Here is a 25,928-nt window from a genome sequence, read left to right on the forward strand (position 1 = left end):
ACCCCCCCTACTGAGTAAGGAGCCTGTTGTAGGACTTGATCCCAGGACCCTGGGATCATGACCTGAGCCAAAGGCAGATGCTTAACTGACTGAGCCACCCCGGCACCCTTTCCTGGCCATTTTAAAATCAGATTGTCTTTTGTTATTATGAGTTCCTTACATATATATATATTAACCCTTTATCTGATTTATGTCTTGTAAAAATGTTCTCCTATTCTGTAGGTTGTCTTTTCATTTTGTTAACTGTTTTGCTATGCAAAAGCTTTTCAGTTTGAGGTAGTCTGATTTGTTGATTTTTGCTTTTGTTTTTTTTGTGGTTTTGGCATCACATAAAGGAAGATCATTGCCAAGATCTATATGATGAGCTTCTTTCCTACATGTTTTTCTAGGAGTTGTATGGCATCAGGTCTTATGTTTATGTCCTTGATCTGTTTTCAGTTAATTTTAGTGAGTGGTGTGAGAGTCCATTTTCATTGTTCTGCATGTGTCTCCCAATTTTATCCAGCACCATTTGTTGAATAAACTGTCCTCTCCCCAATGAGTGTTTTTGGCTCCGTTGTCAAATGTATAGAGGACTATACATGCTAGAAATTTAATTCTAGGCTCTCTATTTTGTCCTTTTGGTCGGTGTGTCTATTCTTGTGCCCATTACATACTGTTTTTATTCCTGTCTTTGTAGTATAGTTCAAAATCTGGAAGCATGATCCCTCCAGCTTTGTTCTTTTTCCTCAGGATGGCTTTGACTATTTGAGGTCTTTTGTTGTTCCACACAATTTTTAAGATTTTTTTTTTTTGTAGTTCTATGAAGGATATCTGTTATTTTGGTGGAGATTGCATCAAATTTGTAGATGGCTTTGAGTACTATGGCCATTTTAACAATATTCATTCTTCTGAACCATGAACACAAGATGCCTTTCCATTTATGTCTTCAATTTCTTTCAGCAAATTTGTCATTTTTAATGTACAGATGTTTCACTTCCTTGCTTAAATTTATCCCTCAGTAGTTTACTGTTTTTGGTGCTATTGTGCATGGGATAGCTTTCTTTATTTCTTTTTCAGATACTTTATCATTAGTGTAAAAAAGTGCAACTGATTTCTTTGTTGATTTTGTAACATGCCATGTTACTAAAATTGTTAATTTATATTTTTTGATGGATTCTGGGATTTTCAATATAGAAGATCCTATCATCAGGAAACAGCAACAGTTTTATGTCTTCCTTTCCCACTTGGATACCTTTTACTTCTTTGTCTTGAGTAATTGCTCTAGCTAGAACTTCCAGTACTGTATATGTTATTGTTGTTTTTGTGAATATCGTTGACATACAATATTATTAATTTTAGGAGTACAGCATAGTGATTAGACAATTCCATATGGGACTCAGTGCTCACCACCATAAGTATAGTAACCATCTGTCACCAGACAAAATTATTACAATATTAATGACTCTATTTCCTGTGCTGTACTTTTTATCACATCTTTGTTTCATTTAGTTCTTTCCCTAAAATTTTACCTTGCCTTTTCATTGAGTATATTTACTTTTCTCCTCATTTTGTGTGAATTTCTGTGTATTAGAGGAAACCACTGCCTCTCCCAATCTTGAAGGAGTACCTTGTGTAGGAATGTTTCCTGTGTAGACTATGGCCTGGCCACATAGGCTGGGGTTCCTCCAGTAGTGTGCACCTCGGCCACTCTTGTGGGACAGCAGGGGGTGAAGTGGATGTACACCAGGTGCTTTCTCAGGGGAAGGCCTGGATAGATAGTTGGGGTAGGTGCATGCTGGGGCCACCCTGGTGGGATGGCTGGAGCTGAAACGTCTATGGGATATCCGGTTTTGGCATGCTATGATCCAGGGCCATTGTGGTGGGTGTGGGAAAGGGTCTGCTTTGGGGGAACAGCAAGACATAGTGTGGGCTAGGGGTCCAGGGCTCACTGAGATGGCAGGCTGCCTAGGGTGTCCAGACCCTGCCTCCATCTGGGCTGTCAAGTTGAACGGGGAACACAGATAATGGTATTCATCACCACCTCTGATCCCAGAGCGCTTTCCAGCATTTGGTCCACCATTTGGTGGATGCTGTGAGGTTAGTAAATGGGTTTCTTTTGTTTAATGTCTAGTTGCTCTTTAAACCATTTTTGGGGGGCGCCTGGTTGGCTCAGTCAGTTGGGTGTCTGCCTTTGGCTCAGGTCATGATCCCGGGGTCCTGGGATCGAGCCCTGCATCTGGCTCCCTGCTCAGCGGGAGCCTGCTCCTCCCTCTCCTCCCCACTTACGCTCTCTCTCACTATCTCTGTCTTTCTCAAATGGATAAATAAAATCTTAAAAAAAAAAAAAACTAAACTACTTTCTTTTTTTGGCCAAGCCCCAAGTTGCAAATCTGCATGCAGGCCCCTCAGTGATATCCCTCCTTGCTGCTGTTCCTAGCATCAGGAGTAGAGTTCCTGTCATTACCATGTCTCTGTCTCTAATGCCATTTTGTATGTGGTTCCTCTATTCTTTGCTTTGCATAAGCTACTCAATCACCTTTTAGATACTTAGGAGGAATTGCTCTATATGTAGGTATAGACTCTGAGTCTGTGAGAGGAGGTGACTTCTGGATGTTCCTATGCTGCCATCTTGGACACCTTCTTCTGTCCAGTACTGTATTTAATAGGAATGGTCAAAGTGGGCATCCTTGTCTTGTTTCTTATTTTAGAGGAAGTGCTTCAGTTTTTCTCCATTCACTATAATGTTAGTTATAGGTTTGTCATATATGGCCTTTATTATTATTGAGGTAGATGGCTTCTTTATCCAGTGTGGGGTTTTTTTGTCTATCATGAAAGGATGTTATAGTCTGTCAAACTTTTTTCCACATCTATTAGATAATCTTGGGATTTTTATCTTTCATTTTATTGTGATGCATTACATTTATTGATTTGCATATGTTGAACCATTTTTCTTTGCATCTCAGGGATAATCCCACTTGGTCCTGGGGTGTAATTCTTCTAACTTACTCTTGAATATACTTGCAGAATTTCTCAAAAAATATTATTAACTGAATTCATCAGTGGTATTTATCAGGGTATAATTTTCTTCAGTTATCTTTAGTTTTGGTATCAAGGTAATGCTGGTTTCAAAGAAAAAGTTTGGAAGCGATCCCTCCACAATGATTTTGGAAGAGTTTGAGGAAGATTGGTGTTAATTCTTGAAATGTTTGGTGGAATTCTCCAGTGAAGCCATTTAGTCCTGGAGTTGTCTGTGTTTGAAAGTTTATGATTACTGATACAATTTTTTACTTACTATTAGTTCAGACTTTCTATTTCTTCCTGATTCAGTCTTTGTAGGTTGTGTGTTTTTAGAAATATATTTATTTTTTCTTGGTGATGTAATATGTTGGCATATAATTTTTTTCAGTAGTCTCTTGAAATTCTTTGCATTTCTCTAGTATTAGTTGTAATGTCTCCTTTTATTTCAGATTTTGAGTCCTCTTTTTTCTTAGCCTAGCTAAAAATTTGTCAGTTTTATCTTTTTGAAGAATCAGTTCTTAGTTTTATTGATCCTTTCTATTGTTTTTCTGGTCTCTGATGTTTTCTCCTTCTGCTAACTTTGGCATCAATTTTTAAGTTTTTCTAGTTCCTTGAGGTGTAAAGCTAGGTTGTATAGTGGAGAATTTCTTAATCTGAGGAGTTTATTGGTATAAACTTTCCCCTCAGAACTGCTTTTGTTGCATCTCATAAGATTTGATACATTACTTTCATTTTCTTTCGAAGATAATTTCCTTTTGTTTTCTTCTTTGACCCATGGGCTTTTTTTAAGTGTGTTGTTTAGTTTGCACATATATGTAGATCTCTTCACTTTGCTGATTTTTTTCATACTAATTGTCATCAGAAAAGACAGTAGTTATGATTTCAGTCATCTTAAATTTGCTGAGAATTGTTTTGTGGCCTATCACATGATCTATCCTGGAGAAACATCTATGTACACTTAAGAATGTGTATTCTTTTTTTGGGTGAAATGATCTGTGTCTCTTAAGTTTATTTGTTGTAATGTGTGATTCACTTCCAATGTTTTCATGTTGATTTTCTGTCTGAGTGATCTACCCACTGCTGACAGTGGAGCATTAAAGTCCCCTAGTACTATTGTATTGCTATATGTTTCCCCTTAAGACCTGTTAATATTTGCTTAATACATTTTTCGGTGCTCAGGTGTTGGGAGCATACATATTTATGATTGTTATATCTTCTTGATGTATTGACCCCATAATTATATAATGACCTCCTTTGTTTTGTTTTGTTTGGCTTCAAGTCTATTTAGTCTGATGTTAAGTCTAGTTATGTCTGCCCTTTTTTTTTTTTTTTAGCTTCTGTTTGCTTAGACTATCAATTTCCATCCTTTTCCTTTTAGTCTAGGAGTCTCTTTAGCGCTGAAATGAGTCTCCTGCAGCATAATTTGGGTCTGGTTTTTCCTCCAACCTGCCACCTTATGCCTTTTGATTGGTGAGTTAAATCCATGTACATTTAGGGTGATGACTGATGTGTCAAGAGTTACTGTTGACATTTTATCTTTTGCCTTTGATTATCTTTTCATATTTTTTCTTTCTGTTCCTGTATACCTTGAGTAACTTGTGGTTTTCCATGGTGATTTGTTCAGTCTCCCATCTTTATGATGTTTGTGTGTCTGCTGTAGATTTTTGTGTGTGGTTATCATGAGATTCAAATGTAGCATATCATAGATTAAATACTCCTTTTCTGCTGATAGCAGCTTATCTTCTCTCACCTATAAAGGCTCAATCCTTTTATTCTTCCCCTTCTATATTTTTGATGTCACAAATTATCCCTTTTAATACTTGTTATCAAGTTGTAGTAGCTATAGTTATTAATGCTCTTTTCTTTTAACCTTTATGCTATAATTTTATAGTACACTTTCCTAAAAATTTTCTAATTCTGACCACCTAGCAGTAATCAGAGTTTTGTAAAGTTTTTCTGTGTGTTTCAGCTTGAAGAGCTTCTTTAAATATTTCTTGTAAGACAGTTCTAATGGTGTTGAACTCCCTCAGCTTTTGTTTGTGGGTGGAAGCCTTTATTTCTCCTTTAATCTGAAAGATAACTTTGCTAGATAGAGTATTGTTAGCTGGCAATTTTTATTTTTTAATGGTTTGAATATGTCATTCCACTGTGTCCTGGCCTATAGAGTTTCTGCTGTGAAATCTGCTGTTAGCCTAATGGGGGTCCCTTTGTAGGTTGCCTTCTTTCCCTGACTGCCTTTAAAATTCTTTATAACTGACTTGACAGCTTTAATATATTGTGTTTTAGAGGAGGTATTTTTGTCTTGAGATAATAAAGTATTCTATTAGCTTCTTACCCAGTTCCTTCCCCAAGTTTGGGAAGTCTCTGCCCCTTTCTCCCTCTCTTCTGCTTCTGGTATACCTATTAATCTTAAATTGGCTTTTCTTTTTTTTATTTAAATTAGAGTTAGTTAACATATAATATATTATTAGTTTCATGGTAGAGTTTAGTGATTCATCAGTTGCATATAACCCAGTGCTCATTACATCAAGTGCTCTCCTTAGTGACCATCATCCAGTTAGCCCATCTCCCCCCAACATCTCCTCTAGCAACCCTGTTTGTTCCCTATAGTTAAAAGTCTCTTATGGCTTGCCTCCCTCTCTGTTTTTATCTTACTTTATTTTTCCTTCTCTTCCCCTATGTTCATCTGTTTTGTTTCTTTGATTTCACGTATGAGTGAAATCATATGGTATTTGACTTTCTCTGACTGATTTTACTTAGCATAATACACTCTAGTTCCATCAGTGTTGTTGCAAATGGCAAGATTTCATTTTTTGATGGCGGAGTAACATTCCATTGTATATATATACACCACATCTTCTTCTGTCGATGGACATCTGGGCTCTTTCCATATTTTGGCAATTGTGGACATTGCTGCTATAACCATTGGGGTACATTTGCCCCTTCAGATCACTATGTTTGCATCTTTTGGGTAAATCCATAGCGGTGCAATTGCTGGGTCATAGGGTAGCTCCATTATTAACTTTTTGAGGAACCTCCATACTGTTTTCCAGAGTGGCTGTCCCGGTTTACATTCCCACCAACAGTATAAGAGGGTTCCCCTTTCTCCATATCCTTGCCATTAAGTTGGCTTTTCTGATGGAGTCTCGAAGTTGTCATGGTATTTATTCATTTTTTAAATCTCAAGTCTCTTTCCTCTTCCCCCTGAATTATTTCTAATTCCTATTTTTGAGCTCTTATTCTGCATATGATCTACTCTCTTTCCAACCCTTTCTAATGCTTTCTTCTTTTCATTTATCCAGTTCTTCAGCTCCACCATTTCTGTTAGATTGCTTTTAGACTTTCAGTTTCTTTGGTAAAGTACTCCTTTTCTGTAATCTTACTCATGAGATCATCATGTTGCTTTGTTGGGTTTTCTTGTAGTTTGTTGAATTATTTCATAATAGCCATTTTTTAAGTATTTTTCAGTTATACCTCGAATAGTTCGTATCTCTGGTGGGGGATGGTGGAAAATGGTCATTTTGTGGTACCATATTTCTGCCTCGCTACACCAGGTGTGTACTCCTTTGAAAGCAGCAGCAGCACTTTACATCACAAAGTCTCATTTTTGTTTTTTTATGTTTTCCAGAAGGTGGCACCGTCACACAGGTTTAGTTTCTTCTGCCAGAACTGACTGGCTGCTAAGGTTGGGACGGTGTGCCCAAAAAATGAAATAAATAAAACTGGGGGAGAACCGAAACAAAAGGGGGGTGGTGTTGACAGATTGGATGGGTATTCCTAGGGGTCCACGGGTAGTCCTCTTGCCAGAATCCTAGGGCAAACACTAGGGAAGTTTTTCTTCAGTTCTCTTGGTCTGTCTTTGCTTTCCTTTGCCGCCCCACCAGTCACCGCAAGCTCTCCCGGGAGAGAACAGTAGGTCTCTTTAGTTAGAGCAGGCACAGCTGCACATACTCCCACTCAGTGCCTTCTCCCTTTACCTCCTCTGCCAAAACAGTAGCTGAGGGAGTGCTTCCCCTCCCCTGGCTCTATAGACCCTTTGAAATAGACTCCACGCACTTTCAGGTATACAGATGGAGGGATTTTCTGGGGTCGTGGCGTGCTTTTGTCTGGTCATCAATATCCAATTAATTGTAAATCATAGGGGGGCTAAAAAGGAAAGACTTACGCTCCTATAATGGCATTATCGCGCTTCACTCTTACAATGGTTAAAGATAAGCCAAAAATTAGAAGTAATTTTCCAGTTTTGAGACATAATTGACATGCACCACCAAGTTTAAGGTGTACAGTATTTAGGGACGCCTGGGTGGCTCAGTAGGTTGAGCGTCTGCCTTGGCTCAGGTCATGATCCCAGGGTCCTGGGATTGAGTCCGCATCAGGCTCCTTGCTCAGCGGGGAGCCTGCTTCTCTCTCTGGCTGCCGCTCCCCCTGCTTGTGCTCTCAGATACTGACAAATACTCTCTGACAAATAAATCTTTTAAAAAATAAAGTGTACAGCATTTGAGTTACATATACGAAGTGATTACCATAAAAAGTTTCGTTAACATCTACCATAAAAAGAAAAAAAACATATCCTTGTAATGAGAACTCTTCGGATGTACCCTCATAATAGTGTTGTATGATATGTGATCATTATTAACTGTAGTCATCATGTTAAGCATTACATCCCCAGTACTTACCTGGCTTATAGTTTATATTTTGACTGCTTCCATCCAATTCCCCTTTTTAACCCCCTACCGACCGACTTCTAGTAAACACAAACCTGATCACTTTTTCAATGAGTTTATTTTTGTTCAAATTCCACATGTGAGATCATACAGGATTTTTCTCTGATTTTTTTCACTTAGTATCATGTCCTCAAGGTCCATCCACGTTGTCTCAAATGGCAGGATTTCTTCATTGTTTATGGTTGGATGATTCCATTGTGTTTGTGTGCATATATATAAACATAAACATATATATACCACAGCTTCTTTATCCATGATCCACAGATGGATAATTGGGTTGTTTCCGTGTGTTGGCTATTGTAAATAATGCTGCAATGAACGTGGAAATACACACTATTTTTTTTTCAAGTTAGTGATTTTGTTTTCTTCAAATAAAGTTCCAGAAGCTAAATTGCTGGATCATATATTCAAATAAAAATAATTCTATTTTTAATTCTTTGAGGAACCTCCGTACTGTTTTCCATATGGCTGCACTAATTTGCATTCCTACCACCAGTAACAATGTACAAGGGTTCCCTTTTCTCCACATTCTAACCAGCATTTGTTACTTCTTGTCTTTTTTATGTACCTATTCTAACAGGTATGAGGTGATATCTCATTGTGGAATTCATTTGCATTTCCCTAGTGATTGATAATGTTGAGCATCTTTTCCTGTACCAGTTGGCCACTCATCTATCTTCTTCAGACAAATGTCTTTTTGAGTTCTTTCCTGCTTTTTAATCAGATTGGGTTTTTTGCTTTTGAATTTTATGAGTTTTTGGTATATTCTGTATATTAACCTCTTATCAGATAGGATTTGTAAACATTTTTTCCCCATTCCATAGGTTGTATTTTCTTTTTGTTAATTGTTAGCTGTGCAGAAACTTTTTAGTTTGATGTCTTGTTTATTTTTGCTTAGGTTACTTGTGCTGGAGGTACCCTATCCAAAAAGTTATTGCCAAGACCCATGTCAAGGAGCTTTTCTTCCCTTGTTTTCTTCTAGGAGATGTACAATTTCAGGTCTTATATTTAAGTCATTCATCCATTTCAAATTTTTGTGAGTGGTATAAAATACAGGTCTACTTTCACTCATTTTCATGTAGACATGAAAGTTTGCTAGCAGCATCTGTTGGAGAGACTGTCTTTTCTCCATAGAGTATTGGTTCCCTTGTCAAATATTAGTTGACTACACTTGGGTTTTAGATAGCTCCTCAGTTCAGTTCCATTGGTCTCTGTGACAGTTTTTATGCCAAGACCATACTGTTTGGATGACAATAGCTTTATAGAATAGCTTGAAATCACTAAGAGTGATGCTTCCTGCTTTGTTCTTTATTCTCAGGTTTACTTTGGCTATTCAAGATGATTTGTGGTTCTACATATGTAAAAAATGTCATTGGAATCATAAGGATTGCATTGAATCTATAGGTGGCTTTTTTTTTTAATACGAAATAATTTAATTAGGTCTTCACATTCTGATTTACATTTTTGAAAACTGAGCCTACCTGGTACAATGAGAAAGAGGTGATTGTCTTTTACCTATGTTTTTATTATGTTCAATTAGCCAACATATAGTACATCATTAGTTTTTTATGTAGTGTTGATTGATTCATTAGTTGTATAGAACACCCAGTGGTCTTCACCACATGTGCCCTCCTCAATACCCATCACCCAGTTACACCATCGCCCCCACCTTCTCCCTTCTGTAACCCTCAGTTTGGTTCCTGGAGTATAGATGGCTTTTGGTATTACTGACATTTCAGCAATGTTCTTAAAATTAATGAACATAGATACTTTTACATTTATTTGTGTTTTTTTCAAATTGTTTCATCAGTGTCTTAGAAAAGAGCTCTTTCACCTCCCTAAATTTATTCTTAAGTATTTTACTGTTTTGGATGCTATTATAAATGGGATCATTTTATTTTTTCAGATAATTTATTTATATAGAAACACTACTGATTTTTCTGTTAATATTACTGAATTTGTTGTTTAGATCTAACAGTTTTTTGGTGGAGGTTTAGGATTTTCTTGTCTGATTGCCATGGCTAGAACTTGCAGGACTCTGTTGAATAAGGTTGGTGAGAGTGGGCACTGTCATCTTGCTCCAGATCTTAGAGGAAAAGCTTTCAACCTTTCACCATTGGGGATGATGATAGCTGTGGGCTTGTCATATGTGGCCTTTATTATGTTGAGGTACATTCCTCCCTGTACCTAATTTGTTGTTACCATGAAAGGGTATTGAATTTCATCAGATTTTTTTTTTGCATCTATTTAGATGATTTTTTCTTTCATTCTATTAATATGACATATCATATTGATTGATTTGCCTATGTTAAACCATTCTCCCAACCCAGGGATAAATCCCACTTGATCATGGTCAATGATCAATGATTCTTTTACTGTTCTGCTGAATTCATTTACTACTATTTTGAGTATTTTGCATGTATATACTAGAAGGATACCGGCCTATAGCTTCCTTTTCTTGTAGTGTCCTTCTTTGGCTTTGGTATCAAGATAATGCTGGCCTCATAAAATGAATTTGGAAGTGTCACCTCTTCCTCAGTTTTTTGGAGTTTGAGGAGGATTGCTCTTAATTCTTCTTTAAATGTGTGGTAAAACTCACCAATGATGCCATCCAGTCTTGGGTTTTTCTTCATTTGAATCAGTAATCAAAAATATCCAATTTCCTTTCTAGTAATTGGTATGTTCAGATTTTGTTTTGTCATTATTTAGTCATGGTAGTTTGTATGTTCCAAACAATTTTTCTTTCTTCTAGGTGGTCCAGTTTCTTGGCATATAGTTGTTCACAGTAGCCTCTTAGCATTCTTTTTATTACTATGGTAGCAGTTGTCATGTCTTCACGTAGTTTAGAATGTTTTTGATTTGGTCCTCTCCTTTTCCTTCATTAGTTTAGCTAAAGAGTTGTCAGTTACCTTCTTGTCAAAGAAGAAACTTTTAATTTTCTTAATCTGTTCTATTGTTTTCCTGTTCTCTATTTCATTTAGTTCTCTTCTAATCTTTATTGTTCACCTTGGGCTTAGCTTCATTTGGGAGCTTCCTTGTATCTTAATGTGTGCATTTATTGCAATCAACTTCCCTTTATAACTGGGTTTAGTGCATCCCTTGTTACTTCTGCTTTAATTTTTTCTTTGATCCCTTGATTGTTTAGGAGAGTGTTATTCAATTTCTATGTATTTGAATTTTTTTTAATTTAATTTTATTATGTTAGTCACCATACAGTACATCATTAGTTCATTAGTTTTTGATGTAATGTTCCATGATTCATTGTTTTCATATAACACCCAGTGCTCCATGCAATACGTGCCCTCCTTAATACCCATCACCGGGCTAACCCATCCCCGCAGACCCCTCTCCTCTAGAACCCTCAGTTTGTTTCTCAGAGTCCATAGTCTTTCATGGTTCATCTCTCCCTCCGATTCCCCCCCACTTCATTTTTCCCTTCCTTCTCCTAATGTCCTCCATGCTATTCCTTATGTTCCACAAATAAGTGAAACTATATGATAATTGACTTTCTTTGCTTGACTTATTTCACTTAGCATAATCTCCTCCAGTCCTATTCATCCTTTCTGATGGCTGAGTAATATCCCATTGTATATATGGACCACATCTTTATCCGTTCATCTGTTGAAGAGCATCTTGGCTCTTTCCACAGTTTGGCTTATTTCTAGTTTCATACCACTGAGGTCAGAGAAGATATTTGGTATGATTTCAATCTAATTGAATTTGCTAAAACTTATTTTATGGTTTAACATTTGGTCTATACTAGAAAATATATCGTGTGCTTATGAAGAGTGATCTGCTGTGAAGGTCAATTTGCTGTATAGTGTTCCAATCTGCTGTGTTCTTTTTATTTTTCTAAAGATGTATTTATTTTAAGGGGGAAGGAGCTGAGGGAGAGGGAGAATCTCAAGCAGACTCCCTCCTGAGCGAGGAGCCCAATGCAGGGCTCTATCCCATAACCATGAGATCATGAGCCAAAATCAAGAGTTGGATGCTTAAACGACTGAGCCACCCAGGTGCCCCTCCAATTTGCTGTGTTCTTATAAATTCTCAGTTTGGAGGAACTATCCATTGTTGAGAATAGAGTATTAAAGTCCCCATCTATTCTTATAGTGCTATTTATTTCTCCATTTAGCTCTATTTTGCTATATGTATTTAGATGCTCTGATGGTGGGTGCATAAATATTTACAATGGTTATCCCTTCTTGATGGAGTGACCCTTTTATAATAAATAGAGTATTTATACATCTTCCTTGTCTCTTTTACCATTTTAAGTTTAATGTCTGATGAGGTATGGGTACCCCTGCCTGCTTTTTTTGGTTACCATTTGCTTGAAATAACTTTTTCCATCCCTTCACTCTCAGTCTATGTGTGCCTTTAAGACTAAAGTGAGTCTCTTCTAAGCAGCATGTTCTTAGATTCGGATTTTTATCCATTCAGCCATTTTATGTCTTTTAGAGAATTTAAGCCATTTAAATTTGAAGTACTTAATGATAAGTAAAGACTTACTATGGCATTTTGTTTGTTGTTTTCTGGCTGTGGTGTAGATCAGTTATTCCTTGTTTGTTATCCTGCTATTTTTTGGTATTGTACTTTGGCTTCTTTACCATGTTCCTTTGTATAATTAGTACAGGTTTTTTTTTTCCTTGTGATTAACATAAGGCTTACATAAAGTATTATAATTTAAAATACTAAAAGCTGGGAATAACTTCAATAGCCTTCCTAAACTTTATATTGCTTGTCCTTCCGCTCACAACTTGGGTTAGTAATGTTACAGTTCACATATTTTAATATTGTTTAACCAGTAGCAGATTACTGTGGTTGTGCTTAGTTTCACTACATTTATTTAACTTTTCAATGGGAGTTGTAAGTAAATTATGTACCACTATCCTCATATTATAGAATCTAATTTTGAATGTGTTTTTGCCACTACCAGTGAGTTTTAAGCTACTTTCTTATGTTTTTATGATGTTAATTAGCATCATTCACCACTCAAACAACTCCTTCTGGCATTTCTTTTAAGACAGGTTTAGTGTTGATTAACTCTGTTTTTGTTTCTTCAGGCATGTCTTTATCTCTCCATTAGTGAAGGACACCTTTGCTGGATATAGAATTCTTGGTTGACATTTTTTTTTCCTTTGAATATTTTGAATATATCATTCTCTTCTCTCATGGCCTGAAAAGTTTCTGTTGAGAAACCCACCTATAGTCTTTGGATGTTTCCTTGTCTGTAACTTCTCTCTTTTCTCCTGCAGTTTTAGTAATTAAGAGGTGTCTCAGTGTAGCCCTAGCAGGTTAAATCTATTTGGGGTCCTTTGGGCCTCATGGATCTGGATGTCCACTTCTTATATTATCTGTCCCTTTCTCATTTTCTTCTCCTGGAATTCTTATCGTGCAGATATTGTTTCTTTTGTGTCAATTAAGTCCTGTAGGTATTCTTTTTTCCCTTTTATTCCTCTGACTTAGTAATTTCAAATGTGTTGTCTTTTTGAATGTTGATTCAGTGTGATGGTGCTTTTGAAGTTCTTTGTTGAATTCTTACGTTTTCAACTTTAAGATTTCTTTGGGGTTTTTAAGTGTTTTTATATCCTTGAACTTCTCACTCTGTTAATGCATTGTTGTTTTTTAATTTTACTTGTATGTGTGGGGTTTTGTGGTGGTGTTTTTTTGGGGTTTTTTTGTTTTTTGTTTTTTGGTTTTTTTTTCAGTGCAAAATCTTCTCTAAGACAACTGTTCTGAATTCTTTGTATGACAGTTCATAGATCTTCATTTCTTTAGGATCAACTATTGGAGCTTTTTAAGCAGTTTCTTCTTACAGAAAGTATAGATTCACTTTGGCAGAGACCATTTTTCACCAGTCAGGTCAGTTGGGTTTTTGGACTTTATGCTGATAATAACCCTGGGTTGATGGGGCTTGCTATTAGGGGCTATTCTGGGGCAAGTTCACTGCCCCAGCTCTAAGGTCAGGGCAAGGTGGAAGGGTACTTCTGACTAAGTAAAGTTAGATAGGACTGCTGCCTTGGTTCACTGCTCTCATGAAACTGTATGATGAACTACACATTGACATGGGTTATTTGGTCAGGCTTGCTAGACAGAACTGAGTACCATATTCAGAGTAGATGGCACAATGAATAAGTTTCTCTGCCTCAGCAGGGTGGAAGGGTGGGCCTTCTTGGCTGCACAGGATATTGTTTGGAAACCTGAATCAGGCAAGACTGTGCACTGAATTCCTTGGCCAGATGTGGCCACTTGTTTTGCTCTGCTCACAGGGAAAGCCATGGGCTGTGCTCTCTCTTCATGGTCTATCACAGGCACAGCTGTTGGACAATCTATGCAGTTTCTTTGTGCTCTGGTTACATTTCTCGGGCAGGTGAGCTGAAGATTGTATTCAACAATGCACAGGGATATAATTTACTTCCCTTTGCCTAGGTTCCAAAGCCCCCAAGGCTTCATGTTGGGGTCTTGACTCAACCCTGACCCATGCCCCCTATTGCCAAGCCCAAGAGGGCCACTGGCTTTACATGGTACAAGATTACTTCTGCCTATTGTACTCTCTGCTTGAGCATCATGGGGCAAAATAGCTTCTAGGTGATCTGGCCAGCCTTGCTTGGTCAGGCATGGCTAGGCTATGACTCAGCTCCCTTATAGGTTGCAAGGCCATCAAAGCTCTTTGATGACCTGAGTCAGGCAGACCCCCATGTTACTTCATTTCCTGGCCCGACTGTGCTACCATGTGTAGATGACCAAAGCTCCTGGTTGGGACTGCTACTTGGGTGCTGGAGGTAAAAACTGAGTCTAACAAGATGTGAGTGTCACTTATTGAAAGCTCCTCTGCCCTTCTCTGTCACAGTAATAATCCCAGTGATTGAGCCACGCTTATTATCCCACAATTCCTATGGGGTAAGACAGAAGCAGAGGTTTCCAGAAGCAACCCACCATGCTGGAAGAGCTGAAGGTTTAGGCTGGGGTCTCTTTTCCCACTCGAAGAAGTAGGTTCAGGGAGACCTCTAGCCTGATTCTGCATCAGCCTGAGGGAGGGGCAATGCAGTCCTGGGACCATAATGTGAAGCTGCTCCTCTTACGTCTCTAATGCTATCTTGATCTCTGTGGTGCAGGGGTTGCTTCAACCTCTTCCCTATCTTTAAGAATTCTCCAAAGGTGTCTGTTCCATCCCTAATTGTTTGTTAGTTCTCCTTGTGCAGTGGGACCAAAGTTAAGAATGATCTATGTTGCCATCTTAGTGATATCACTCTAGAAATAACAGTTTTAAAGGTTGGGTCAAAATTTTAAAGGTTTACCAGTTTGGGGGCCAAACATGACACATAGCAATCTCAAGAGGAAATGTGCAAGGACCTTGGATCCAGTCTCTTCACTAGAGGGAGAGTGGACAGGTTTAAGTGGAGGATTTGGGTGTGTGTCGGTCTATGTCTAGGAGGGGATCGTGCCAGAGGGAGTTAATAAGGTAGATTTTCTTCACAGAGAAGGATGAATCATAGGCTACTGTCGTTGTACTGCTGTCCTTTGGATTGTAGTCCTTTGTACTGCTGAAGCTGGACTTCTCCCACATACAGAGAAGGTTAAGCTCATGACTGGAGTAGGAAGGGCCAGGGACAAAACCTTCTCTACATCCACCATGATTTGTCAAGACTATACAATGACACTTCCATAGTTCCAGAATCCTGATGAAGCAGGAGAAAGCTACCATCTGGTCAGGCCAGGCTAATGACAAGGACTCAAAGACTAGAATATTTGACTACTTATTGTAGTAGCAGCATGAACCTTTGGCTGAGTTCCTGTTCTTTTCTCCAGCTTTAGGCGGCTTTCTGGGGCCCTTCTTGAGGCAAGTATATCCAAATGCTTATTGATTGCTCCTCCTGAATTCTATCTGGAAAGCTAACCTACCAGCTAATCCTGCTGCTCAGCAATCCAGAGTTTTGGCCCAGATTTCACCCAGCTGGCAGCAGAATGACATTTTTCACCACTCTGGTTCATCCAGTTCCACAGAATTGCAACTAGAATCTGGAAGCGAAAGGTCTTATTTAGGAGTTTGAGAATAGAAACCTAAACCCAAATTATAGACATTTTTTTAAATAATGAGCTGAAAATGATTTACTGCAGTATGATTTTAGGAGCTGCTTCCCCTCTTTAGAAACAATACCAATTCCTATTATTCTTTCAACGTGAAGTTGAAGACCTTCCAAGTGTCCCAAATGCTGTTTATGATTTTCCTGGGGGTGGAGAAAGAGACTCAAGTTTCCCAGAACATCTTTTAAAAACAAATGGCATTTCAGAACATGGCATAGCCACTGGATATGTAGGAATACACTGTCTTCCAAAGAGCCTGGGTCATTTTCCATTCCCATCAGTGTTTGAAAATAGTGAATCCTTCACTTTTTAATTTTGTAATGTGATCTTTTGACCCCCCCCCTTCACCCACCTCCAATCCTCCTCCCTCCATGTCTGGCAACCACCAGTCTGTTCTTTGTATTTGAGAGCTTGTTTTTCTGTTGTTTTAGATTCTACATCCAAGTGACATCATATGGTATTTGTCTTTCTCCATCAGACTTAATTCACTTAGCATAATGCCCTCAAGGTCTATCCATGTGTCGGCACAAATGGCAAGATTTCATTCTTGTTGAACAGTATTCCACTGTGTATATATACACATTTTCCTTTTCCATTTATTTATCCATAGCACTTAGATTGTTCCTATATCTTGGCTATTGTAAATAAGACTGCACTAAACGTGGGGGGGGGTCCATTAGTGTTTTCATTTTTCTTAGAAAATACTCAGAAGTACAACTGCTTGGATCTTTACATTTTTGAGGAACCTCCATACTGTTTTCCATAGTGACTGCACCAATTTACACCAATGGTGCATAAGAATTCCCTTTTCTGGACTCCCTCACCAAAACTTTTTTGATATTAGCCATTCTGTGACATGAGAAGTGATATTAATCTGGTTCTGGTTTGCATTTTTCTAATGACTAATGATGCTGAACCCCTTCATATTAATCTGTTTGCCATTTGTAGGTCTTCAGAAAAATACCTATTCAGATCCTCTGCCCATTTTTAAATCAGATTGTTTCTATTATTGCTATTGAGTTGTAGGAGTTGTTCATACATTTTATATATTAACCCCTTGTCAAATTTATGGTTTGGGCATATTTTCTCCCCTTCAATAGGGTGTTGTTTAATTTTGCTGATGATTTCCTTCACTGTGCAGAAGCCTTTTAGTTTGAAATAGTCCCACTAGTTTATTTTTGCTTTGGTTGCTTTTGCTTTTGAAGTCAGATTTTTTTTAAAAAAAACATCACCAAGACTGACATCAAGGAGTTGATCACCTTTGTTTTCTTCTGGAAGTTTTATGGTTTTGGATCTTACAGTCAAGTCTTTAATCCATTTTGAGTTTATTTTTGTAAATGGTGTAAGTTAGTGAGCCAGTTGCAATCTTTCACAGGAGGCCTATTTTCCCAGCACCATTTATTTATTTATTTATTTATTTATTTATTTATTTATTTATTTATTTATTTATTCATTCATTCATTCATTCATTCATTCATTCATTCATTTATTTTGAAGAGACTGTGCTTTCCCACTGATGACAAATGAGCCAAAAATATACAATTAATTGATCATATATGCATGTATTTGTTTCTGAACTCTCCTGTTCCACTGACCTATGTGCCTGTTTTTATTCCTGTACCATACTGTTTTGATGACCAAAGCTTTGTAATACAGTTTGAAAGCAAGCAGCATGATGCCTCAGGCTTTGTTCCTCTCAAGATTGCTTTGTGTATTTAGGGTCTTTTGTAGTTCCATGTAAATTTGAGGACTCTTTGTTACTTTTCTGTTAAAAATGGCATTGGAATTTTGATAGAGATTGCACTGAAGTTGTAGATTGCTTTGAGAAGTATGGACATTTTAAGAATATGAATTCTTAAATTCCCAATTCCATGACCAAAGAATAGCTTCTCATTTACTGATCAAAGACACTGGTGAAAACAATGTTTTATAGTTTTCACCTCCTTGGTTAAATTTATTCTTAGGTATTTTATTCTGATTCCATTGTCCTTGTTTCCTGAATTGCTCTGCTATTTCCTTATTTGTGTAGAGAAACTCAACAGATTATCATGCAACTTTACTGACTTCATTGATTAGTTCTAGGAGTTTTTTGGTGGAGTCTTTAAGATTTTGTATGTGTGGTATCATGTCTTCTGCAGATAGTTTTATTTTTTCCTTTCCTATTTGGATGCCTTTTCTTTCTTTTTCTTGCCTTAGTCGTCTGGTGAGGACTTTCAATATTGTGGTGAGAGAAAACATCTTTGTTCCTGATTTTAGAGGCAAAGCTTTTCACCATTGAGTGTGACATTATTTGTGGATTTGTCACATATGGCCTTTATGATGCTGAGGTACATTCCCTCAATACCTACCTTGTTGAGAGTTTTTATCATAAATGGATATTGAATTTTGTCAAATGCTGCTTCGGCATCTTCACAGAATGGTCGTATGCTTTTTGTTCATGTGGTGCATCACATTAACAGATGGTGAACCATTCTTGCCTCCTTGGAATAAAGCACTTGATCTTGGTGTATGATTCTTTTCATGCATTGTTGAATGGTTTGCTAATATTGTCTTGAGGGGTTTGGGATTTAGGTTCATTAGGGATATCGGCCTGCAATTTTCTTTTCTTCTGGTGTCCTTCTTGTGATTGCAAAGTAATGCTGGCCTCAAAGTTAGCTTGGAAGTGTTTTCTCCTCTTGATTTTTTTTGAAGAGCTTAAGGAAGGATTGGTATTAATTCTTCTTTAAAAATTTGATAGAATTCACCAGTGAAGCCTCTGCTTTTGGGCCTTCTTTTGGTGGGAAGTTTTGATTACAGATTGATTCTCCTTGCTAGTAATTGGTTTGTTCTTATTTTCTATTTCTTCACCATTCTGGTTTGGTAGGTTTTTATGTTTTAAGTAATTGCTCTCTTTCTTTTTGTCTTGATGAGTCTAGCTAAATGTTTGTCAATTTTGTTTTAGATCTTCAGAGAAACAGCTTTTAGTCTCTATTTCTGGCTCACATTGTTCTTCAGTTTTTCTTTTTCTTGTTCCCTGAGGTGTAAATCTGTTAAATTTGGGTAAAAGAAATACACATAATGGTTACCATCTTAGCCATAAGCATATACATTCACCTTGTTATGTGACCAGTCTCAAGAATTCCTTTCATTTTGCAAAATGGAAACTCTTATCTTTCTGTATCTACGAAATTGACTACTGTACGTACTTCACAAGTGAAATCATACAGTATTTCTCTTTGTGACTGGTTTATATAATTTCAAGTTTCATCCATTTGAAGGATGTGTCAATTTCTTTTTATACCTGAATAATCCATTTTATTATGTCTATACCACATTTTGTTTATCCACTCATCAGTCAAGGGCTATTTGCATTGCATTCCATCTTGTGACTGATGCTATGAACATGGGTGTACAGAGAATACTGAATCTTAACCCTTCATGTGCATAAGGAACTTCCCAAGGAGCCTTGAAATGTATATTTAAGGCCCTGTCCCTGCTTGTGATTCCAGTTTAGTCTGTGTGTAGTGGAGTTTAGAAGTGTGTAAGCCCTTCAGGTAACGCTAATACAAGTAGCCATCCAATGTTGTAACGTTACAATGTCGGATTACAACTCTTGGGCACTAGAGTGTAATCGGATTTGCACCACTGCTCTCTACTGCCCATTTAGCAATGTACATAGTATGAAGAGGACAGGTATGATTTTGGCTTTCTTCCCTTCTTGAACACGTTTTCTATACATTGTTGCATCTCTTGATGTCAAGTGAAACTGAAAGTCACACATGAAGGCCAGCAGTGCCTATAATAACCTTTGGAAAGGGCAGGAATGATTATTCAGAATCAGGCATGAAGAGACATGAACCAGAGCTGTACTGGAGTATAGTGCAAGGCTCAGGTGTCCCAAGAGAAATGACAGAGTGTCTCTGGGAAATTCAGAGTGTACACTGAACTTATGACTACTGGCTGATCAAGTCTGAGGGACAGGTGTCCAAGGCTGGAAGCTATATCAGTAACCTAGTTATCAGGAGATTTCTGTGAGCCTTCACAGTCAGCTTGCTGTGTCACCTTGGGCTACTTATTTGAACTGCAGAACCACACTGTCCTACCTAGTAAATTGGAAATGATCTTGTAAGTTTAGTAAGAAAAACTCTGGTTCCTGACTGAAGCACAGGCTTCTCCCTAATGTCCGTGTATATAGATAAGAGGTTCAAGATTTCTAAAAATACGGTCACATTGCTATGGTTGAAGTTAAAATACTGGGAGGGAATGGCCCTAAAAATCCAACAAAGAAGAATAAAGGGTGAGGTGTTTGAATCTTTTATGATTTAGGCCATGGGCTTTACATACCCATGAGCATACATAGGTATAGGGGGTGAGTGGCCTCAAAAAGGTTGGATTCTGAGTCAACTGGATAGAGGATCCTTTATGGCATTGTAAGCTTGCATCTGCCCTGAATCCAAACACCTCGATGCTAAAATAACCATTTCCAGAAACTTTTATATCTAATTCAGGGTAGAGATGGAGGCAAAGCTAGTTTTATTGCAACCCTGTATCAAGCATGTCTATGAGCACCATTTTTCCAATAGTATCACTTCATTATATTTGTATGGTTGTGTGTGAACATGATCTTTGATGTGACTATTGTAACTAGCTCCTTTAGGGCCTTATCTCGAATCAAGTCCTGCAATAGGTCGTCTTTCCAATGCTTATACAGGCCAAAAGCTAGGCTTCTTATACGAAACAGTCAAAGTGTAAATGCACAGGAAAAGTTTTAACCCAGTGAACACACAAATGACAGGGAGAAACTTTGAGTGCTCTGGATGGAAGATCAAACCAGCCACAATGTTCTATTAAGCCAAAGCATAACAGAGTGGAGCTGCAGAAGCAAACCTCTTGAACCAACCTCAGCTAGCTTCTGGCTTTAAGGAAAAAAGCCATCTCCATAACAGAAAAGAGCTCATTTACCATTCCAAAAGTCCTGCTACATACACTCTGTGCTCTAGAAATGGACCACCACCACCTCGATGATGACAGAGCTGCTTACAACATGGTTGAGAGAGTATTTTAAACCCCCTGTTGCGACCTACTGCTTGGAAAAAAATTTCCTTTCACAGCAGTATAGCTTATTGAGAAGGTACCTGGTGACCCAAGAGCTCTGCTGAAGATGTGCCACAAAATGAATGTTGTTTTCATGCCTTCTAATGAACCATCAAGGAGTCCTAGCTACTTTCAAGCCTTCTACATTGTAAGGCTCGATCTTCCATAAATCGTGATTCCTCTGCTGGATCTGGGCACAAGAATTGACAACACTCTGAAAAGAGGAGTACTGCATTTTAGATACCACTACCTAAATTGGTGATTCATGGGAAGAGATCAAAAGAGTATTGACATTAACAGGAGTTTGGAAGAAGTGGATTACACTCATGGAGGACTTGGATGGCTTCAGGACTTAAGTGGAGGAAGTAACCATGGAGAATTAGAAGTGGAGCCTGAAGATATAATCTCATGGTCAAACTTGAATGGAGGAGGTGTTGCCTCTTAGGGCTAAGCAAAGAAATTGAAATCTACTCCTTGTTAAGATTGTTATATCGTAAGTCCTTTGTCGTCATTTCAATCCGGTTGACAAAGCAGTGACAGGGTTTGAGAGGATGGACTCCAGTTATGGAAAAAAAAATGCTCTGAAAGGAAGAGTCCATCAATGCTGCAGACTTCATCATTGTCTTAAGAAATTGCCAGCCACTCCAACCCTCAGCATCCATCAACACTGAAGCAAGACCCTCCCTCAGCAAAAAGATTGATACTCACTGAAAGTTCAGATGATTAACAATTTTAAGCCATACGGCATTTCTTAATTTAGTTATGTGCATTTTTTGAGACTTACACACACTGGAAAACCAAAAAATTCACTTTACTGAGGTGGTCTGCCAATACAGCTGGCCTCAGGGCCACCTTGATCCATCTTAGGTAGCACAGGGTATCAGAGTGCTCATTAAGAGGTTTTTCTCAGTTATTATTTTCTAATTATCAAACTTTTATCATTGAAGTATATTACAGTTCAGCTTGAACCAAGTAATTACTTACTTCTGCAGATAGCTGGAGGAACAAGAAAGTGTCCAGGTTAGTAGTTCAAAGCCAGCTTCACCATTACAGACTGAGCAAATAAATGAGTAAAGCACTCGACGATTTTGTGCTTCCATTGCCTAACCAATAAATTTTTTCAATACTAGTATCTACCTCATGGATAAAAGGAGTTACAATATATCAAGGGCGTTGAATAGTACCTGTTATAACCATTCAAATATGAATTTATTATTATCATAGCAATGTTTGGTTTGCTGGGGACCTGTACATAGTCTCATTGGAGCCTCGTGACAACTCTGTAAACGAAGTAAGGCACAGGTCATAAATAACGGGTCATTAAAAAACAAACGGGGTTCTAGAGGGGAGGGGGGTGGGAGGATGGGTTAGCCTGGTGGTGGGTATTGAGGAGGGCACATTCTGCATGGAGCACTGGGTGTTGTGCACAAACAATGAATCATGGAACACTTCATCTAAAACTAATGATGTAATGTATGGGGATTAACATAAGAATAAAAAAATATATATAAAAGAAAAAAAATAAAACCAAAAAAAAAAAAAAAAAAAACATGACATGGGGGGAGAGTTGGATTACCAAGCAGAAGACAGGAAATCTCTCTCACTTACCATACTGTGGCACCCTCTTCTATCCAAAACTGTTATAATATCATGTTATTTTCCTGGTCAAGCCCCTGAGAGCACTCAGGATCATTTTACTACTGACCTGAAGTTGTACGCCAGCAGCAGGGTGTATCATTTAAGGAATCCCATTTGACAAAAACCTACCTAGATTACCATCTTGTCACAATGGCCAAATCTTTTATGATACCTTCAAGTTCAGTGCCTTCCCAAAGTAGCACTAGGAAGAAAGCTGTTAGCTGAAGAGATGAGAAAATTCAATCTGTACATGAAATCTTTGTGCCCAATTATGGGATGTTTTTTCTCATAAGTCTTATTCAGGGATCTTAATTCAATGGGGTCTTAGTATCTTGTGACAGCACTTAGCAGTGGGAAAATCCCCAGTAAGATGCAAATAGTTCTAACATCTTCGCAATAAAGATGTTGTTTGGATCCATACCTGAGTTCTCCAAAATGGGATCAGATTGTTGCAAGACAAATGACAGAGCTCTGTAGATATACAAACATTAGGAAAGAGAATTATATTCGTGTTTTCTGCTAAGAAATCCAGAATGTTAGAGAGCTATAGAAGCACCCTCCACAGAGACTAGAAAGCAAACTACAAGCCAAAGAAGGTCTGACCTATCCAGTGGAATTTTACAGAAACTGGTCCCACTCATGCTCCTTTAACTCCAATCCTGCCATTATTCACTTACGTTTTAACAATAGAATACACAATAGCTACCGGGATTCAAGCTCAAATATAGTCCTCTAACTAGTCATCTATCATAACTAAATTAGAAATTTTAACTCAAGAGAAATGCTTATTTTACTAAATACTGAGGCATGAACAACAAAGTAGTTCTGGGTTATCAGAGGTTTAGACATGAATGTAAAATATGAGTCCATTTTTTTCTCCTTGGGTCCCAGGAGCTGAGATGAAATCACATGATTTAATCATTCTGAATCCATGTGGCTCCTCTGAGATAGGGCCAGATGTAACCAGAAGGATTTATAGGGCGTAAAATTCAGAATGGATTAGGAAAGCATTTTTGTGTCCTGCCCAGTACATCCTAAATCAAAGTCCCCTGAATGGACTGGGGAGGTTGTCATGGCAACTAACTGGCAAGCTGAGCCCATGGAACGTGAAGGCAAACAATAGAGTGATAAGATTGTGTACAGAACAGCAGTCGGGCTCCTGCCCAGGTCCAGTGATGGGGAGAAGTGTGCAACTGCCTTCTTACAATTCTGGCAGCTCGTTTGAAATATATCAGATGTCCTTTTCCAGATGTCAGTAAAAACACTGCTACTGATCTGCACCAATAGGTAGATGCAGTGGTAGACAAAGCCACGGAGGGCTGTTCCCCTAACAGGACACAAAAATCTCCAAAAGGAGGTCGAAGCACATTTAAGGTTAACTCCACTGACTCTTTAGTGCCACCTTGTGTCCAGTTAGGTACTGAAACTTTACCAGAAGCCCAGCCTCCAGCCTTGGTGGGGCCGCCGCACGGCAGGCTCAGGAAGAGTCAGAGCGCGGCGGGTGGTGGGGGGGTTCGGTAGTCCCTTTTGCAGCAGAATATACAGATGAAGTCTTCTAAGCCTCAGGTTAATGAAAACATGTCCATGAACAATTGTGGTCGACTCTGAAATGAGATAAGGAAAATATGCCAAATCACACATCTTAGACAAGATTCCAACAAGCTTCCTGGTGGCCAGGAGCTGGAGGAAGGGAGGACAAAGACATACTCCAGGTGGAGGACTCTTAATGTCGCCCTTACTAAACTTTTGTGAAGAGAGTCGGTGGTGGTGGTTCATTCAGCCATGCTGGTAGCAAAAATAAATTGACAGGGAAAAATCAAATGTCAACATAACAGTGAACAAAAGAATTGGTAGCAAGATGACGGCATTTGTTCAAATTGCGTCTTAGGCCCACCTCTTAAGTCTCCCCCAATCACCAGGGAAAACCACAATCAAATCCCATTTACTTTCAGCCGGAGTGTAAAATGACCAAGCTGTGTTTGTTTCTTCCAGGGTTTGAATTTTTTGAAACAAGTGCCAAGGATAACATTAATGTCAAGCAGACGTTTGAGCGTCTTGTGGATATCATCTGCGACAAAATGTCCGAGAGTTTGGAGACGGATCCGGCCATCACTGCCGCCAAGCAGAACACAAGACTCAAGGAAAGCCCTCCTCCGCCGCAGACCAACTGTGGCTGTTAATGTCCCCCTCCACGCATACAGGCAGTTTGAGGGGGCACATCAACAAACAGCATTTATAAATGGTTGGTTAACCTTCATTTCTACTGCCTAGTAATTATTTGAGGGAAATCTTTGATGTCAATGGCTCATACACACATTCGATTTGTGGGAGATTTCCTGTGTTAATATGTGATCTCAACTTTGTAAGGACTATCCATCTATAAACATCTGGTATTTGCATGTAATTTGTTACTTGTCTGTGTAGGCTCTTTTTGTTTCAGATTTCTTCTCAAAATTAAGCTACTGCTGGGACCTCAGACTGTAATTTCACTACACCTGAGTTTTGTGCCATGGGTTCAAATTGGCGATTCGCTTTGTAAGGATGATAACCGAGGAACTGTTTGTGTGGGCAAGAGATCTCAGGAGACCATCATGGGTCTGGTCAGTTTACTGCTCAGGAAATGTGTCTGGTTTTCAGTCTTACTCATAGCTGAGGAGACCAGTGACTATAAAGAAATAGAAATACTGTGTTTGAAACCCTTGCAAATTTTCTAAGAGATTAAATCTAGTTCCAGTCTGGTAAATATTCAACAATCATATTTACCAGACTGGAACGAGATTTAATCCACCTTCTTAATTTAGTTATGTACATAAACAATGACCCTAACTCGGGGCCAACATTTGGAACAGTTGAGGGCATCGGCTGAAGGCATTAGATAATGAGTCTTTAAACCAAGAAGGGTAGGAATGGCTGCAGACTTCTCAAAGGATTGACTTCCCCCTAATTCCTTAATAATTGCCCCCCATTATATACACACCATCCCCACCACTTTCTGAAACCATCACTCAGGCGTGGAATAGAGATGAATTTGAAGTTTGTTAGAGCCCCTCTTCCCATGGGATAGAGACTTGCCTCCGCAACCAGTGCCTTCTGTTCACACTTCACCTGACTTCTTTTACCCAATAGATTTAAACAATATCCCAGTGGCTCTAAGGTTGAGGAAAAGACCATTTTTATCTGTAGTCTTTTTCAATCCCATTGTTCCCAATTGTGAAGCATATCCCTCCCCATTCTGTAAGCTTTTACAGGTGCTTAAGTTACTGAGAGAATACTCCTTAGAGTTAAGATAAGTTGAACCAACACTTTAGGACACCAGAAGCAATTTAGTGGGGGCAGGGGGAGAAAAACCATTTGAATACGCGTATTTTTTTCTCCCAGATTTTCTAAGACCGTCTGAGAATAACAAGCCAA

General features: G+C 38.4%; 1 protein-coding gene across 1 annotated transcript in view; it reads left to right on the forward strand.

The window, feature by feature from the left end:
• The window catches only part of RAB3C (RAB3C, member RAS oncogene family), a 274,606-nt gene extending 249,854 nt beyond the window's left edge, over window positions 1–24,752 (forward strand). Inside the window, exon 4 of the mRNA XM_035014467.1 lies at window positions 24,510–24,752. Coding sequence (XP_034870358.1) covers window positions 24,510–24,697 — 188 coding nt within the window. The 3' untranslated portion in view covers window positions 24,698–24,752. The remainder of the gene's footprint in view (window positions 1–24,509) is intronic.
• Window positions 24,753–25,928: the final 1,176 nt, after the last annotated feature.

The sequence above is a fragment of the Mirounga leonina genome, unplaced genomic scaffold (assembly GCF_011800145.1).
Source record: "Mirounga leonina isolate KUSES-001 unplaced genomic scaffold, KU_Mleo_1.0 Mir_168, whole genome shotgun sequence".
NCBI lineage: Eukaryota > Metazoa > Chordata > Mammalia > Carnivora > Phocidae > Mirounga > Mirounga leonina.